Source organism: Lepidochelys kempii, chromosome 5 (genome assembly GCF_965140285.1).
Source record: "Lepidochelys kempii isolate rLepKem1 chromosome 5, rLepKem1.hap1, whole genome shotgun sequence".
Taxonomy (NCBI): domain Eukaryota; kingdom Metazoa; phylum Chordata; order Testudines; family Cheloniidae; genus Lepidochelys; species Lepidochelys kempii.
The window spans coordinates 91,270,365-91,286,220 of record NC_136384.1 but is presented as its reverse complement, the minus strand read 5'-3'; the positions used below and the strand labels follow the sequence as shown (position 1 = coordinate 91,286,220).

At 41.2% G+C, this 15,856-nt stretch overlaps 1 protein-coding gene across 7 annotated transcripts in view; it reads right to left on the bottom strand.

Annotated features, from left to right (window-relative positions):
• Positions 1–15,856, bottom strand: part of AGTPBP1 (ATP/GTP binding carboxypeptidase 1) — a 149,096-nt gene that overhangs the window by 113,081 nt on the left and 20,159 nt on the right. For 6 of the 7 annotated variants that reach the window (XM_073345034.2, XM_073345036.2, XM_073345035.2 and 3 more), the window contains exon 2: positions 6,885–6,956. In XM_073345034.2, coding sequence (XP_073201135.1) covers positions 6,885–6,916 — 32 coding nt within the window. In that variant the 5' untranslated portion in view covers positions 6,917–6,956. Of the gene's footprint in view, positions 1–6,884; positions 6,957–8,406; positions 8,448–15,856 lie in introns of those variants that run through there. The other variant, XM_073345031.2, reaches the window with a different exon arrangement.

Below are 15,856 nucleotides of genomic sequence, written 5' to 3'. Positions count from 1 at the left end.
AGAATTTCCATTTTGGTCTCTCATGACTCACTCTCATACTTGAATGTAGTTTTGGGGTGGAAAATATTCTACATTTAAACACAAATGTGACCAGTACAGCCACAACCCTCTCCCCTCCCCCCCTCCGGCCCCAATCCTGTCTAACCCAGAAAAACAATTGGAGTAACAGTCCTTCAGTCATCCTGACAGGTCTTATACCACATGCACCTTACTCCTGCAGGTAGCACATGCAGTAATCCTGAAAAGCATTAACTTTATTTTAATAACAGAGTTATCTTAATTGTTGAGAGTTAAGTTGCTCAAAATCAATATCCAGTACACCAAAGAAGAGACCACAAATTAGAGTAGTGTGATTAATATTAAATACATTACCCTTGCTCTCTTGTGGTCTTATTTTGTCCAATCCCCTGCCTAATTCAACAAGTAACAAAAAAAACCCAAGCGCCTTCAGCCAATCCGCAGGCACTATATGCTAAATATATTCTAACGCTGTCGAACCCTCTCGGCCATCCTGCAGTGGCACTGAATGACTATATTTGCCAGTTCAGTAGGTGAGCAAGGACTCCAAAAGCAGGTTGCAAGGGTCTATAACAGGAGTGGGCAAACTTTCAGGGTTGCAAAACTGTATGGAGGGCCGGGTAAGTAAGGCTGTGCCTCCCCAAACAGCCTGGCCCTGCCCCTTATCCACCCCCTCCCCCTGACTGCCCCCCTCAGAATCCCTGAACCATCCAACCCTCCCTGCTCCTTGTCCCCAACCGCCCCCTCCTGGGACCCCCCACCCCCATCCACCCCCACTGCTCCCTGTCCCTTGACTGCCCCGAGCCCTGTCCACACCCCTGCCCCCTGACAGGCCCCCCAAGACTCTCACGCCTATCCAACCCCCCCCCCGTTCCCTGTCCCCGACAGCCCCCCCAGAACCTCTGCCCCATCCAACTGCCTGCCCCTCCGGAACCCCCTGCCCCTTATGCAACCCCACCCCCACACCATGCTGTTCAGAGCGGCAGGATTGGCAGTTGTGCCGCCCAGCTGGAGCCAGCCGTGGAGCCAGCAGGGGAGGGGCCAGGAGCTAGCCTCCCTGGCTGGGAGCTCAAGGGCTGGGCAGGATGGTCCCACGGGCTGGATGTGGCCCATAGTTTGCCCAACTCTTGTGTTTTGTGTTAGAGACCAGACACCCCTAAGGTTCCAGTAGATGAAAGCACTCAAAACACAAGACCTTTCCCCAACCCATTCCCCAGTAAACTGAACCATCCAACAAATATCAATCCATCCGCCACAGTATTCATACCCATGAGAGGGAGTAATACAGCTAAGGTCCCTACTCAAAACTTTTCATAATTACTCTTTGCAAATCTCATTCAATTCACTGTACTCCCAGTCCTGCTCAGCTCCCAGTAAAGGCATTAGGTGTTTTACAAACATACATGATTTTTGCCCCATGTGGTCAGGAAGCAATATGGTCTCTAAAAACTTCTCCATGCAACCTTGCCTTATTCATAACAAGAGCCCTTCAACATGTAGCATAGTCATTCAACACTTACTGGAAGCTTTTAGAGATTTAGAAAGGATAAGCCATTCTCACTACAAGATAGTATCTTTCAGAAATACTTGAAGATTTTTATTCATAAGATTTAGAAGAGGCTTATTTGTCTAGAGTTTAAAGGGTGCTGGAAATTGTCAATATAGCAGTCAAACAGGGACATTCTAAAGAGCTTAACTATCTTCAGAACATTAACTGAATAAAACTGTCTTGAAAATTATTTGTTTTCTGATTCTAGATTTAACAATAAGAGGATTATTGTAGAGGTGGACCTGACTCCACAGTTAAGGCTGAGTTGAGTTTTACAATTAAAGCAGGAACTAAAAACTTTTCTTCATTCATATAGCAAATCCTATCTAAAATTTACTTATTCTTTGAATCCAGAATGAACTGTATAGTGGATGTGCTATGACAGCTAAACTCATTGATATCCATTCATGCAAACCAAGCTAGGCGGAAGATAATTAATACAGCAGCTAGTCATAACCAGTCTACACATTCATGCTGCTGCATCTCCACACCGCCATAATCCACTCACCCCAACTGTAGACTTCGTAAGATCTGTCAAGAGTGCATACCCATCTAGCAGGGTGGCACTTCAGTTCCAGGGCTAGTCTCTAGTGGAAGCATTCCATAGATTTGAATCCTGCTTGGGTCATTTTAAAAAAATATATATATTTTAAGCATAAATGCCAGACAGTGATAGAATACAGGTATTTTAAATCAGACACCTGGGTGACAAGAGTGTTAGCACCATGTGTTAGGACTCATGCTATCAGCTGTGCTGGAAGTGCAGCTCTCAAGGTAGGTATTTGACAATAAAATGCAAAGGTAAAAAGCTCCATGAATCCTACTGTTGTTATGGGTTTGGGTCCCATAGTAAACCTCAAGTTGTACCTGATCACAAGTTACATAAACTCAGACTCAAATATACCTCTTTGGAAATGAGACAACATTTGTAGAATGAAAGTTTCAAAGCAGCTTGTGCATTTAGATACAAATGTTCATTATCACCAATAGAAGATATCTCAGTCACCTAGACTGCTTTAAAAATCTCAGCCATAATATAGCCTCTATTAAATAGATAACAGAAAAGCTGAATTCTGAAAATGAAGTTCTAGATAACTAAAAATATTGAAGTAATTAAACATTTGAAGCTTTCATTCTATTTTTGTTGTATACTTCATTTTGAGTCCGATATTTCAACTCTAGAAAGTTGACAGTTGTGGTAGAGAGAAAAACAAGACAAAGGAGGAAAAAAAAAAATCAAAACTAAGATTTGCCAGGGCCTAGCCACTACCGACATCTCCTTTGGGTAGAAAATCTATCAGTAATAAGGATTAGAGCTCCCCCCCCCCATCCCCCCCTACTCTCCTTTAGTTTATAACTTTTAAGGTATAGTTTAACTCCATGAACCCATGTCTTAACCAGTTATATTCACCCAGCCCGAATTAAGGGAAGACCAATTTAGACTACTTATCTGCTCTCTGATGTAATACTTCACAAGAATAATGTACGACTATACACTAAACAGGAAAAAAGGTCAACAGTTTATGTAGGATTCACACACAGCTACTTAAAATAGCCATATGAGAAACTATCTTCCCCCTACTTTTACACCTAGCACTAACTTTGTCTCAGGCAATCTGGTCCTCCTAGGTTTACCCAGGACCAGAAAAATTAAGGGAAGGTGGTATGAAAGACAGAGGACACTGCCATCAGAGAACTCCACAGGGAAAACACTGTTCAAAAACCAAGTACCTCAAAATTCCTGGGAAAGCAGAAAACGCTGCTCCTGGCCATGTCTGGGGTCTCCAAACATGTGTGTCAATCTCTGATAAAATGTGAGGCCTATTTTTCTCTCACCCAAGAATCCTTCTGATTACTAACCGGGAGCAGAGGCACATTTTCCCCTCTCCCACCCTAAAGCCTCCTAGGTACAGTAAGACAGTGTGTCCTAGCTACTGACTGTTGCTGGGCAGGCCCGCTATTTTCAGGTCACCTTTTTTCCCCCTGTGGACAGTGCCAATGCCTGACTGTGCTTCAGCTTGTAGCTTCCCACCACACCCCACCATTACATTAAATGGATGAACTGGTCACCCTCACTGCTGCCATTCAGAATCCTGTGGGAAGCTGTAACTGCCCACTCTTGTCCATTTCACTCCGCAACAGCTTGGGAAAGCTAGCAGCTACAGAGGCACTGGAGCTGTCTGCAGAGTCAAGAACAGAGAACTGAGCATTGGTTCACATTTGGAAGGGTATCATCACAGCCATAAACAAATTTTCTTTTCAAAAAAAGATTGAATTCTCCAGAAGTTTACATCGTAGTTCTCCCCACTCACCAGGGAAAGGTCTCTGCTTGCCATTGGTAAGTGGATTTGTCAAGTCCTACCCACTTTCCAAGAGGTCTAAGCATCCTCACTGTATTTCTGCAGGAATGATGGGTTCACATATATCCATTACTCCTTCTGCAGAGGACTTCCCCTATGCTGCAAGCTAAATACAGCCTACACCTTGCTCAGTTTCTACTCAATGATCTAATTCTAGAGCTTGACCAGAAAGATAATTGAATCTTGAGGAGTTACTATAGCAACCATTAGATGTCATCTTAGAATGGCTCAGGACACTTCCTACAGAAATTTTATCACTAAGAATGCAGTGCAGCCAGAGGGAGGCAGTCATTGGTACTTTTTATAGTTTGTCAACTATTTTGCTCTATTTCCTCTATCTGTATACACCGAGGATGCAACTCGGTGAATTTAGAGATCAAGACGTTCTTATTGGGAAAAATCACAGAGGCTAAGTCATATGACCCATTCCCAGTATGACTGTTTGTCACACGTCCAGTGAGCCAGCAAACTCAAATTTTACTAGAAGAGATTTCTCATAAGAGGTTTCTCTAAGCCCAGTTTTGGGGTTTGTGCATTTTGTTCTCTTTTATTATTATTTCAGAGCCCAATGCAAACGTTCCAATATTAAATGCTTGTGAATCTATTTTACCCTGATCTTTGAAGGTTCACAGTCCTGTAACGACCACAGCTGGCACACAAATCAGTAATACCAACTGTCTACGATATGCAAAGAATTTCGCATAGCTTATTCATCCCAAGAGGTACATCTGTTTTGAGTTATATGGCTGAACAAAATTAACTGTGTTTAAAAAAAAAAAAACAACAAATGACTGACTATCTTCATCTACATCTGTTTAGTTCGGATTATCCTTCCACGCAAAAGGCCAATATAGCCTGAGCTGAATCCAGTTAAGGATACCTTTTTCCTGGTACCATCATAGCGGGAGCTCAAGTTCAGGAATACCCATTGCTGAGAAAGGACTTGACTTTCCAAAAACTAATACTCCCTGGCTGGGATGCATATTGATCTCTCGACCATTTCTAAAGATCGATCTTTCATTAGCTACCCAGGCAGGGAACACCACAAGAACTAGTCTCAAATGTCGAACTGTTCCACGGCTGCAGTGGACAACTAAGGAGCCAAGACCACTCCAAAGGAAGTAACATATCCTCATGGTGAACTTGAAATCCCTCCTGTGATTGAGATAAATCCACATGATGGCATATGGGTCCAACATGCAAATCCATACTCTAATTTAGAAAGGAATACGATAAAGAAATACATTGAAAGGTAAAATACCCTGCAATTTTTTTTGTACTGGAGGGGTAGAAAGTTTTCCAAGAGAGCAAACAAACTAGATGGTTTTGCTATTGCAGGGAATACCAAACTGAACTGTTACAAATGTCTTAAGCTTCTTCCATTCAAAAGACATTTTGTAAATTCTCTAAATAGTTTCATAATGATGAAATAATCTGTTCCTTATATACAAACTTCAAGAGTTAAGCTATCAGCCATATATATGCATCAGTAACCAGCATTTTGACTTTGACACCCTTGCCTCTCTATTAGATTGTAAGATCTTTGGAGCAAGAAATGTCTCTTGCTCATGTTTCGGTAATGCAACATGTACATTTGTGTCATGTATGTGATTTATAAAATTACACTTTTTCCTTCAGCAGCAACCATTCATGAGCATGAAACCTGCCTGACTAAAGTTGCTATCTGAGAAAGGTTCTGCCAAAAAGGATGGGATGAGGTTATGCCAAAAAGGATGGGGTGAATGGGCAGGGGTTTTGCTTTTGAAGTGCTTGGAGAAAAGTTTAGTACTGTTGAAATTTTGTAGCACACACAATTGCCTGTATGCTTGCTTCCATTGCTGCCACCCCCGTTCCCAGAAGCCTCTTCATAGGTACTTGGTATAAACAAAAGAAACAAGTCAAGGCTATGATCTTGCAACCACTTAGGCTACCTCTACATTACTAGCTAAGGGTGTGATTCCCCTGCTCGTGTACACACACTCATGCTAGCTCTCACTGAGCTAGCACAAGTATAAATAGCAGTGTAGCCCTGGATCCAAAAGTAGTGGCAAGAGAGACATGGCTTAGCTGTGCCAAGTACAAACCTGCCAGAAAGCTGTGCAAAGTACATACCTACTGATAAGCTGTGCCTCTACTGCCGCTACCCGGGCTACTGCAGCTACACTGATATTTATACTTGTGCTAGCTTGATGAGAGCGACGCAAATGTATGTACATGAGCAGGGGAATCACCCCCTTAGTTCAGAATATAGACACGTCTCTCTGTACATGTGTATGGCCCCACTGAAGTTGGTGCTTCTGTTCATATATGTAGCTATGCAATGCTTTGAAGGATTGCTACTCAAGACAAATTCTGAGATGGAATCCAAGAGATGTGCTCAAATACATGCAGTCAATAGTTTTCCAATACAGTATTTGCAAGATCAATTACTATGATTGCTTTTCAGCTACCAGGTGTCCAAATGACCATTTTTGCATGCACAGTTGGGATAACTGCATGCACAAAGGTAAGCATGCAGTTTCATGTGCATTTTTGCATATGACCTTCTTCCAAAATATTTAGTGTTGTGGTAATTTATTACTATTTCTTTCAAAGAAATTAAATGCAATTTTGAAAATGTTTATTCATATAGTAAGTCTCATTCAAATATGACAAAAATGCATAAAGGAAGGTGTTAGCGTCTATTATCCTTTACACTATGTTGATAAATACGTGAGAAAATAATTCCAAATCAGTTACTATTTAAAGGAAAATAATTCATTTAATTAAATTAAAGCTATTTTTATATGAAGAGGTTACAGTAATTGTTTGATTATTGTAATTGTATTTTTTGTCGTCCCCCCCCCTTTTTTTTTTTAAATGTATTATGCTTCCTTAAAATGTAAAGTTCTCAAGATCCATTACATGGAAAAGTAAATGGGTTGAACTTCAAGAAGTCTATATACTGCTGCATTTACCTTTTCTCAGATGTTGTTTTTACTTTGTTCATCTTGGAAAACTTAGTTCTTCAATACACCATCTCAGATAACCTGTAAAACACATTTAAAAAATTAAGACTTATTAGCAATGTATTGTGTTGCTGTACAATGAAGTGCTGCCACCATATTACAGTGCTCAGAATCTCTGCACTGGAAGTTTTGAATACAAGAGATTTCATAAAAAGTACTCGCTACACTGAAGAAAAAAAGGTAATTCTGCTCCTAATTTAACATATAGGGCCTAAGGAATAGAGCAAAATTAACAGAATACTGAAAACACAGTAAGCATGCACTAAGGTCCTAAATTATAGTTTAATCATGCTAAATCTCAGGGAATACAGACTTTGATAAAGTATTGAAAATCAGTAATTTTATCATACTGCATGTACCATGAACAACTTGCGCAATATGGCCAGAAAAGAAAGCTACCTGCTTAGGCATCTCCTGGAGCCAAACATGTAAGTTTTTCCAAATTTCTTGAAAAAAAATCTGAGATGCCACACTGTTGGGGACACTGGGGCATGGCCACTAGGTAACTTGAGGGGATGGAAGATTACGAGTGTTGATGAAGCCCTTTTGTACTAGGTCCAGGTGTTTTTGGCTTTTTTTTTTTTGTTTGGAGGCATTTGCAGCAGCTTTGCGTACTAGGCTTGCTTCTCCACCCCGTTGTGATTATTGGGTGTAGCACACCGGGTAACGAACTACTCAAGCTGTTGTTCAGCCTCTCGGCACTGGGTGCCGGCAACAACACTATACCTCCTTTTCTTTATGACCACTTCATGCTCTTAATTTTGAGACTAGAAACCTAAATGTACAATCAGAAAAAGTGTTTGGTATTCTTATTTAAGTAGGACCTGAAAACATTTCTTGGACAGAAACCACAGCATGCTAACAGCTTAATTTTCCTATCCTTTTAAGTACATAGTGTCCTCAGAGTCTCATATGGTGCCTCTCAGCATTTAAGGTTGCAGTTTATAGGACCATAAACTGAATCTCAGTGATTCTATCCGAGATAAAATGTAATACAAAGAAGAGTTTTCTGAGAGGCCATGTGTTTGTTATAAAGCACTGAAGTACAAGACACAAACAAACTATGTTGAGGAAAACAAAAGCACTTATCTTCTTGTGATTTGTGCATGAGAAACTTTCTCTGCTGCATACTTGCCCTCAAGTTTACAAGATCTTGTTATTATCAATGCCACTTGAACATAACAGGCAGTAACAAAACTTCCAGTTTTGTCATGCAGCCAGCTGATGAAGAACAGTAGAAGAGATATAAAGTGATCTGAAGGAGGCTTAGGGTGGGGAAGAGAAAGGAGGAACTATCAAAAATTCAAACAGAGAAAGAATAGGATGCTTCACGAGCAAGTAGGATACTGATGCTGAGAGAAGAAAGGGAGAACCCCAAACAAACAGCAGAAGCAACTCCAAACTTTGCAGACATTAACAAGCCAAGACCAATATAAACAGTGAGGCATAACAGCAGCTCCCCTCCGCTTACCTGAAGCGATTTTCTTTCCCAGCAACCAACTGGGGGTGGGGGGGGGGGGAATTCTTGGCTTCTCACAAGAAGCACCACCAGTGTACGTCTGGCTAACAGGTAGCTGGCCAGTTTGTCCAACCAATGTTCAGATGCAGAATTTCTCTGCTTCCTTCCATAAAAAGGGGAAGGTGGGGGGAAGAATTGGTTACAAGAACTACGGCTGGGTTCACTACACAAAATACCTTATCTCGGGTTATAAAGTTCAGATTATTCAAACTAGGCCAGAGATCTAACTGGAGGGAGAAGACATGAGATTCTAGGAGAGTTACCTCAAGTGGCCAATCTGGCACTGTTTTGCTTATGACATTGGCCAGCTGGCAGACAACTGACAGACAGCCTACTGGTGCATGCAGTATCCACATATTAACATGTACTGAAGTGCTTTACAAGTGGAGCCAGCTACAGAGCTAAACTAACTAGGATCACAAGATATCAATTTGTTTCATTCTGAAGCCCACAAAAGCACTTTGGTGCAGTTCAAGTGTCTGAATGTTCTAGGTCAATTGAAAAACAAAGACGGGGGAGAGAGGGAAAAAAAAGGAGACAGTAAAGGAGATAGGAAAAGAAAAGAATGGGGCTATTAATGTTAGCAACCCACATAACTAGAGAATTGTGTGCCAAGTGTACTAGGGTGAACAGATGACAAGAACAAAATATCGGGACACGGGGAGGGGCAGCCACAGCTCACCCCCACGAGGGCTGGATCTAGGTTTTTTGCCGATCCAAGCCAAAAAAAAAAAGCGCCGGAGTGCCACCGAAGCAAAGTATCAGGTCAAATGGCATCCCGACCGTACGTCAGTCGGGACACAGGACAAAACTAAATATCGGGAAATCTGGTCCTAAAGTGTACTGATGATTTATCAAAATCTCTCTTTAGTAATCTGCTAGACTATGCAGTGAACCTGTATTTAAATCCTTAAAAAAAAAAAACCCTAAAGAAATAATCCTCTGATCCTACCCACTTACCCCACACTAAGATATTCCCCTACTGCTGGCAGTCGGACAGCATTACCTACAGCTTTCTTAAAGAGATGTTGTCAATTTGAAATCCAGTGAATTAAAATAAAAACTTAGAGGTATTTTCAGATACTATATCTACCCCACTCAGAACAGGTATAGTATCTAAAGGAATTTAAAAATAAGATGTGTGGGGTTTGTTGGGTCATGTTTTTAATTATTACATTTCCAGTTGTGACGTTACTGACATAACCTGTGACCCTATAGATCATTGTTGCAACCACTGTAATATATTTGCTACAAATATTGTATAAAGGTTGTTGTGTAAGGTGTCTATGGAAAGCATAATTATAATCAGCAAATCATAACCTATCTGTATGCGTGTATCATTTTTGTATGCGAAGTTATGAATATTGGCTATGTACTTGTATATCGATGTGTTTTGATTCTAAGTAGCCTCAGTGAAGCATTTGGTCAGCTTCTTGAGAAGGGACTATTCTCAGTAAGTGCCCAATCAAGAAATACTTAGCTGACATTGAACTTTGGGAGATGCCAATCCACATCTGAGCTTTCCTGGGAACATTCAAACTAACATGTAAACAATGGCATTGGCCTGTAAAGAACTGAGTCATGCATGGACATGTGGCTTGCCCATGTGACTCCAGGGTCCATCTTGCTGCTGTCATCTTCCACAGGGCAGAGAATATAAAAGGCTGCTGCATCTCCTCCATTTTGTCTTCAATCCTGCTTCTTACTTCTGGAGGGACTTTGCTACAAACTAAAGCTCTGAACAAAGGACTGAAGCCCCCGACCCTGCATCCCAGCTGGAGCGCCGGAGCAATGTAAGCCCCAGATCCCCTCCCTAGTGGGAGCTCGTGGGCTGGCTTAACATGACTTGTGGGCCAGATCCAGCCCATAGTTTGCCCACCCCACTATAATGCCATGTTCCTGGAAAACATTTCTCCTTACCAAAATAAAAGTCAATGTCTTCTCTTCCACCTTGCTAATCCCCACTCCCATCTCACCTCTCCTAGCATGGTTCTTTTCACTTTCACTTGCACCAACACACAAAGTTTCAAGACTCCTTAGCAAGCCTATCACTCATCCAGTTTTATTCTCAATCTTCTTTATTGCCAAAAGAAGCAGGAGAAGGGAAAGAAAATGTAAGCGCCATGACCAGACAATGAGTTTATTGGCCAGGAATTGGGTTTCTCCCTGGTACCTGGCTGAAAAATTCCTCTATGTTGTACTTCTCTTAAAACTAGAGAGTCAACTTCTAAGACACATATTTGTTGCAAATGAAAAAGGGTATGGTGTACTGGAAATCTCATTTGCTCTAAATAGCAGTTATGTATTCTAATTTTCTGTAATATCTGGCAGATGAATCTTACCCATATGCTCAGGGTTTAGCTGATCGCCATATTTGGGGTCGGGAAGGAATTTTCCTCCAGGGCAGATTGGAAGAGGCCCTGGAGGTTTTTCGCCTTCCTCTGAAGCATGGGTCACTTGCTGAAGGATTCTCTGCTCCTTGAAGTCTTTAAACCACAATTTGAGGACTTCGATAGCTCAGACATAGGTGAGATGTTTTTCGCAGGAGTGGGTGGGTGAAATTCTGTGGCCTCCATTGTGCAGGAGGTCAGACTAGGTGATCATAAATGGTCCCTTCTGACCTTAGTATCTATGAATCTATGTTCAAACAGTAAACAACCAGCTGAAGAAATAAGATGCGAGTATGTCCTGCCTGTGTGAAAGCTTGCTCCTTGCATTCTTCCCTGCTTGCTTATGTGACATATACCCTTGTAACAGTGACGGAAGAGGGGGCGGGGATGAAAAAAATCTAATGTGCCTTTAAAAATCACTTTAATCTAACCTGAGATCACAAACACTAAAAAGCTGTAATCATAATTGTATGGTTATTGCATAATATCACTACAGGGCAGAGGTAAGGTTGTTTGGGTGCCTTAACTGTTTATTTCTTACTTTAAGATGTTGGGATTTCTTATGTGTAACCTTAACTCTAAATTCCCTAGGTTTGTACAGCTTGGTTTAAAGAAATAAAAATTGGAGATGTTATTTAATACAAGTTAATGAAACATTTTCTGTCTAATAATATGAACCAACAGGTTATTGGCAACATGCTTCTTGAAAATGTATAAGGATTTCTTTATTGCCTTCTTCTAACGCCTGTTTAATGTGCGTTCTTCTATTGTAAGACGAGAGTGTCCTCTCAGACAACCACCATAAAAGAACCATCTATGGCAACTTCATCAGGCTTAAGATGCCAAAATCTACAGTGAAAGAAAGGAAGTAGTCCAGGTAACTGGGGACAAAGTTACTCTACCACAGAAAGAATTTTACCATGAAGTAGTGGAGCATGCCAAATGAACAGTGCAGCTGAAGCCTACTGAAGTAGAACTGAAAGTAGGGCTTTCTGACAAACAGCTATTGGAACACTTTCTTGAAGGGAAGTGTAATAGTCTGAATCCTTATGCTCGCCCTTTTTACAAAACTATAATGGATATTGTACAAAATATGCCTTGTGAAGAATAATTTGAAAACTCAATTTGCTTACTATTGTCCTAGTAAAATGTGTGCGGTAACACTGTATGTAAAGTTATAAGATTTTACTGTATATCATTACTGAGACCTATTTCAAGTTTAGAAAAGGAGACAAACTGGTTCCTCAAAGACAAAAGGCAAACTAACACCTCAGCCAGGTATCAACAAAATCAAATGGACCATCACCTGGTTAAGCAGCCATTCTTTGGCAGGGAAAAGGGTGTAAGCGAGAAATTTGCTTGTTGGCAAAGAAACAGCTGGAAGTTCCCATCCCACAGACTTTCTGTCTCCTGAACCCCAGCTGGAGAGGTTCTCAAAGAAAAGGGAAAGGATAAAAATGAGGAACGGGGCCCCAAATGATCTCTCTCTCCATTTCTACTCATAGCATCACCACCACCTAAAGGTCAAGGAAATCAACACTGAAGAAAGAGCGATCCTGTCTGAAAGGAGTTCAGCCAGTAAGATTGCTACAGCAGGTGGTGAGAGAACCCTTAGCTTGTTAAATTAGATATCAGTTTGCATTTTACTTTTTATTTCTTCGTAACCAATTCTGACTTCTAGGCCTCATTACTTGTAGTTACAAAATCTCTTTCTGTAGTTAATACATTTGTTTTATCTAGATCAGTGTGTGTTTGGGAAACTACATCTGAGCTAGAAAATGATATGCACAGCCTTTGTTATTAATGAAATAACAGACTTTATATGAGCTTGTATTGTCTAGGAGGGTGCTGGGCAATACAAGACATTTCTGGGTGGAAATCTGAGACTGGGAGTTTGCTGGTGTTGCCCGCAGTCTAGTTCATGGGTGGCTGTCTATAGCACTCTTATAGTATAGTTGGGAATGATTTATATGCTGGAGGTTGTGTGTGGGCAGATCAGGAATGGTTGCTCTCACACTGAAGCAGTGTAAAAGGCACTACAAGTTGGAGAATTGAGGGGACACAGCAGTCCATCAGTCCAGCTTGTACCCTGGCGAATGTCACAGCAAGACTATGCAGATTATTCTGTTAAAGTTGGAAGACATGAGTTATACAAGTTATGATTACATGCCTCTGCTGTCCAAAATCCAAAGAAATTTAGAATGCAGCAACCGATGCTTTTTCCTTTCCAGACAGAAATAATTTTTAACAAATGAAATCATCATCATCATCGTTTCCTATTTCTATTCAAAGTCATCCAATCTAGTTGTTACAGCTCCTTTCTGTTAAGAAAATTAAAAAAAAGCCCTTCTATATCTGCATTCTGTGAAATCATAATGAATCAAAAATGACCAGAACAAGACATATCTTTGTACCAAAAACATTCTCTTATGCCAAACTCTGGTACCTGTTTCTGGGCTAGCAAGTTTGATATAGGTTTTTTTAAAAAGACATACTATATAAATAAGCTTAAAAGGAGTAGATTTTTAATCTATAAATGTCAAACATCAATTTCATTGTACACACAAACCAACAAAAAAATTTCCATCATTGATTACCTATCTGCAAATTTTGACTAAGAGAAAAATTCTGCTTTAGAATTTAATCAAACTAAGGCTATTTACTTTGTATATTTTGACACACGATGTTGACAAATTTTGTGTTATTGGTTATAAAGATTTAACTTTTTGAATCTCAATGTCTACTGTAATTAAATAGGTATAGTTAAGGCTACGATTGTCACAGAATCCGTGACTTCCAAAGACCTCCATGATTTCAGCCCTGGCGGCTGGGAGCTGCAGGGTCATGTCACCTCCTGCAGTGGCAGGGAGCTGTGAGGTACCTCCGCTGCCTGAGGCAACAGGCCCCTAAGCTCCAAGCCACAATGGGCCACGGTGGTACCCCCGCAACTCCCCAGCCGCCGGACGGGGGACCCCTGGTGGCACCCCACCTCGGCAGTGGGATTCCCACTTCACCCCACTGCTGGGGAGGCAGCAGGGGGACCCTGTTGCTCCCCTCCACTCTGGGGGACAGGGGGACCTGGAGCTCTGAACCCCCACAGGTAGTGGGGGCCCCAAAGCTCCCAGCCACCCTACAACTGCCCAGTCCCTTCCCATTTTATCATGGGTATTTTTAGTAGAAGTCTGGGACAGGTCAGGCTTCCGTGAATTTTTATTTATTGCCAGTGACCTGCCCGTGACTCTTATTAAAAATATACATGACACAATCTTAGCCTTCGTTATAAAGTCTCACTGTCTGACCCCACTATTTCCCACAACTGTTCAAATTTAAAGTCTATACAAATAATGCTTTAAAATAAACCATTGATATTATCCACCAAAACTATAAAAAATTAAAATTTTATTCTGCCAAGCCTACACATAAGACAGTTTTTCCAGAACTTATCAGACTGACAAAAAATAAAAATGAATTAAGAGCTACCCTAACACCAGGTACATGGGATACTTTCTACATGTGATAAATCCCTATCACCATCCAAATAATTCAGATTTCAAAAATCTGAAAGATGTTAGAGATTTTAATTAAAGTTTCGATCTGTTCAAAAACTTGATCACCAAGCTTTGTCTTCCTAAGATAAATCAATATGGATCAAGCTAACATCAGATCATTTTCTCTGAACCGAGTACACTAACAGAATGTGTGAAATCCTCATGATGCAATGACCCCTCACAACCCCAAGCCTGCAAAGCCTTAAGCAGGTGCTTCATATAACTCACATAAGTAGTTCCACACTGCACAGGTGAGTAAAGTTACTCAGGTGCTTAAGTTATTTTCAGGATTGGTGCCTATTTTTTTTCTTCCTTTTTTTTTTTTTTTTTAAAAAAGCTCATGCTTATACAGTAGAACCTCAGAGTTACGAACACCTGGGCAATGGAGGTTGTTCAAAACTCAACAAAACGTTATGGTGGTTCTCTCAAAAGTTTACAACTGAACATTGACTTAATATAGCTTTGAAACTTTAGTCTGCAGAAGAAAAATGCTGCTTTCCCTTTATTTTCTTTAGTAGTTCAGGTTTTCCATAGTACGGTACTGTATTTGCTTTGCTTTTATGTTAATCTCTGCCGCTGCCAGACTGCACACTTCCAATTCCGCACATTTGACTGGTCAGTTTGTAACTGAGATTCTACTGTAGTGGTTCTCAACCCATGGACCACATGCAGCCCAATTAGCGCACAGCTGCGACCCAGCAGAGACTATGTGCTAAAGGCCATGGGCTCCAGGCTCCTCTGCTGTGCAGCAGGCTCCGGATGGGAGCTGAGAAGCTGGCTGCCTCCCGGCCCCCCACAGCAGGGCTCGTTGTCTGTCACCCAGTCCGCCACGGCAGGACTCGGGGTCCCCATCCCTGTCCCACACCCAGCTCTCTGCTCCTGGCCCCACTCTGTGGAGGGGTCTTTGGGCGAAGGGCACTGAGCGTAAGGGTTTGTTGGCAGGGGGGAGGCGGAGGGTTAGGTGGAAGGCACTGTGGTTCTCAACCTGTGACCCAGCTAACACTCTGTGGGCCACATATGCGGCCCACAATGATAAATAGGTTGAGAACCACTGTTCTACTGTAATGCAATTATTGATGTAATCAGCCTCAAACAAAAAATTTTTTTTGGTCGAGGCTATGATTTAACAGGTTATTGAGCAAGAGACTTCTCGAATATTTACAGGCATTTAAAAAATTCTTGTACCTTAAAGCAAGATATAGCAATAGATACAACGTTTAGAATACATTATTTCATAATTTGTTCTACTCAAATGATTATACAGGTGAATAGAGACTAAATATGGAAGATGCCAACTTTTTATACATACACACTATGGAATCAACTACAAAAATACAGGAAAACAATTTGTGAACAGTTAAAACAGAGTTAAAACCCTCCACTAGAGCCAATGGTGGCACTCGTGCATATCCTTCCTATACATGCTGCTGCTCTTTACAGACAAGAATTTTTTTCTTGTGCAAT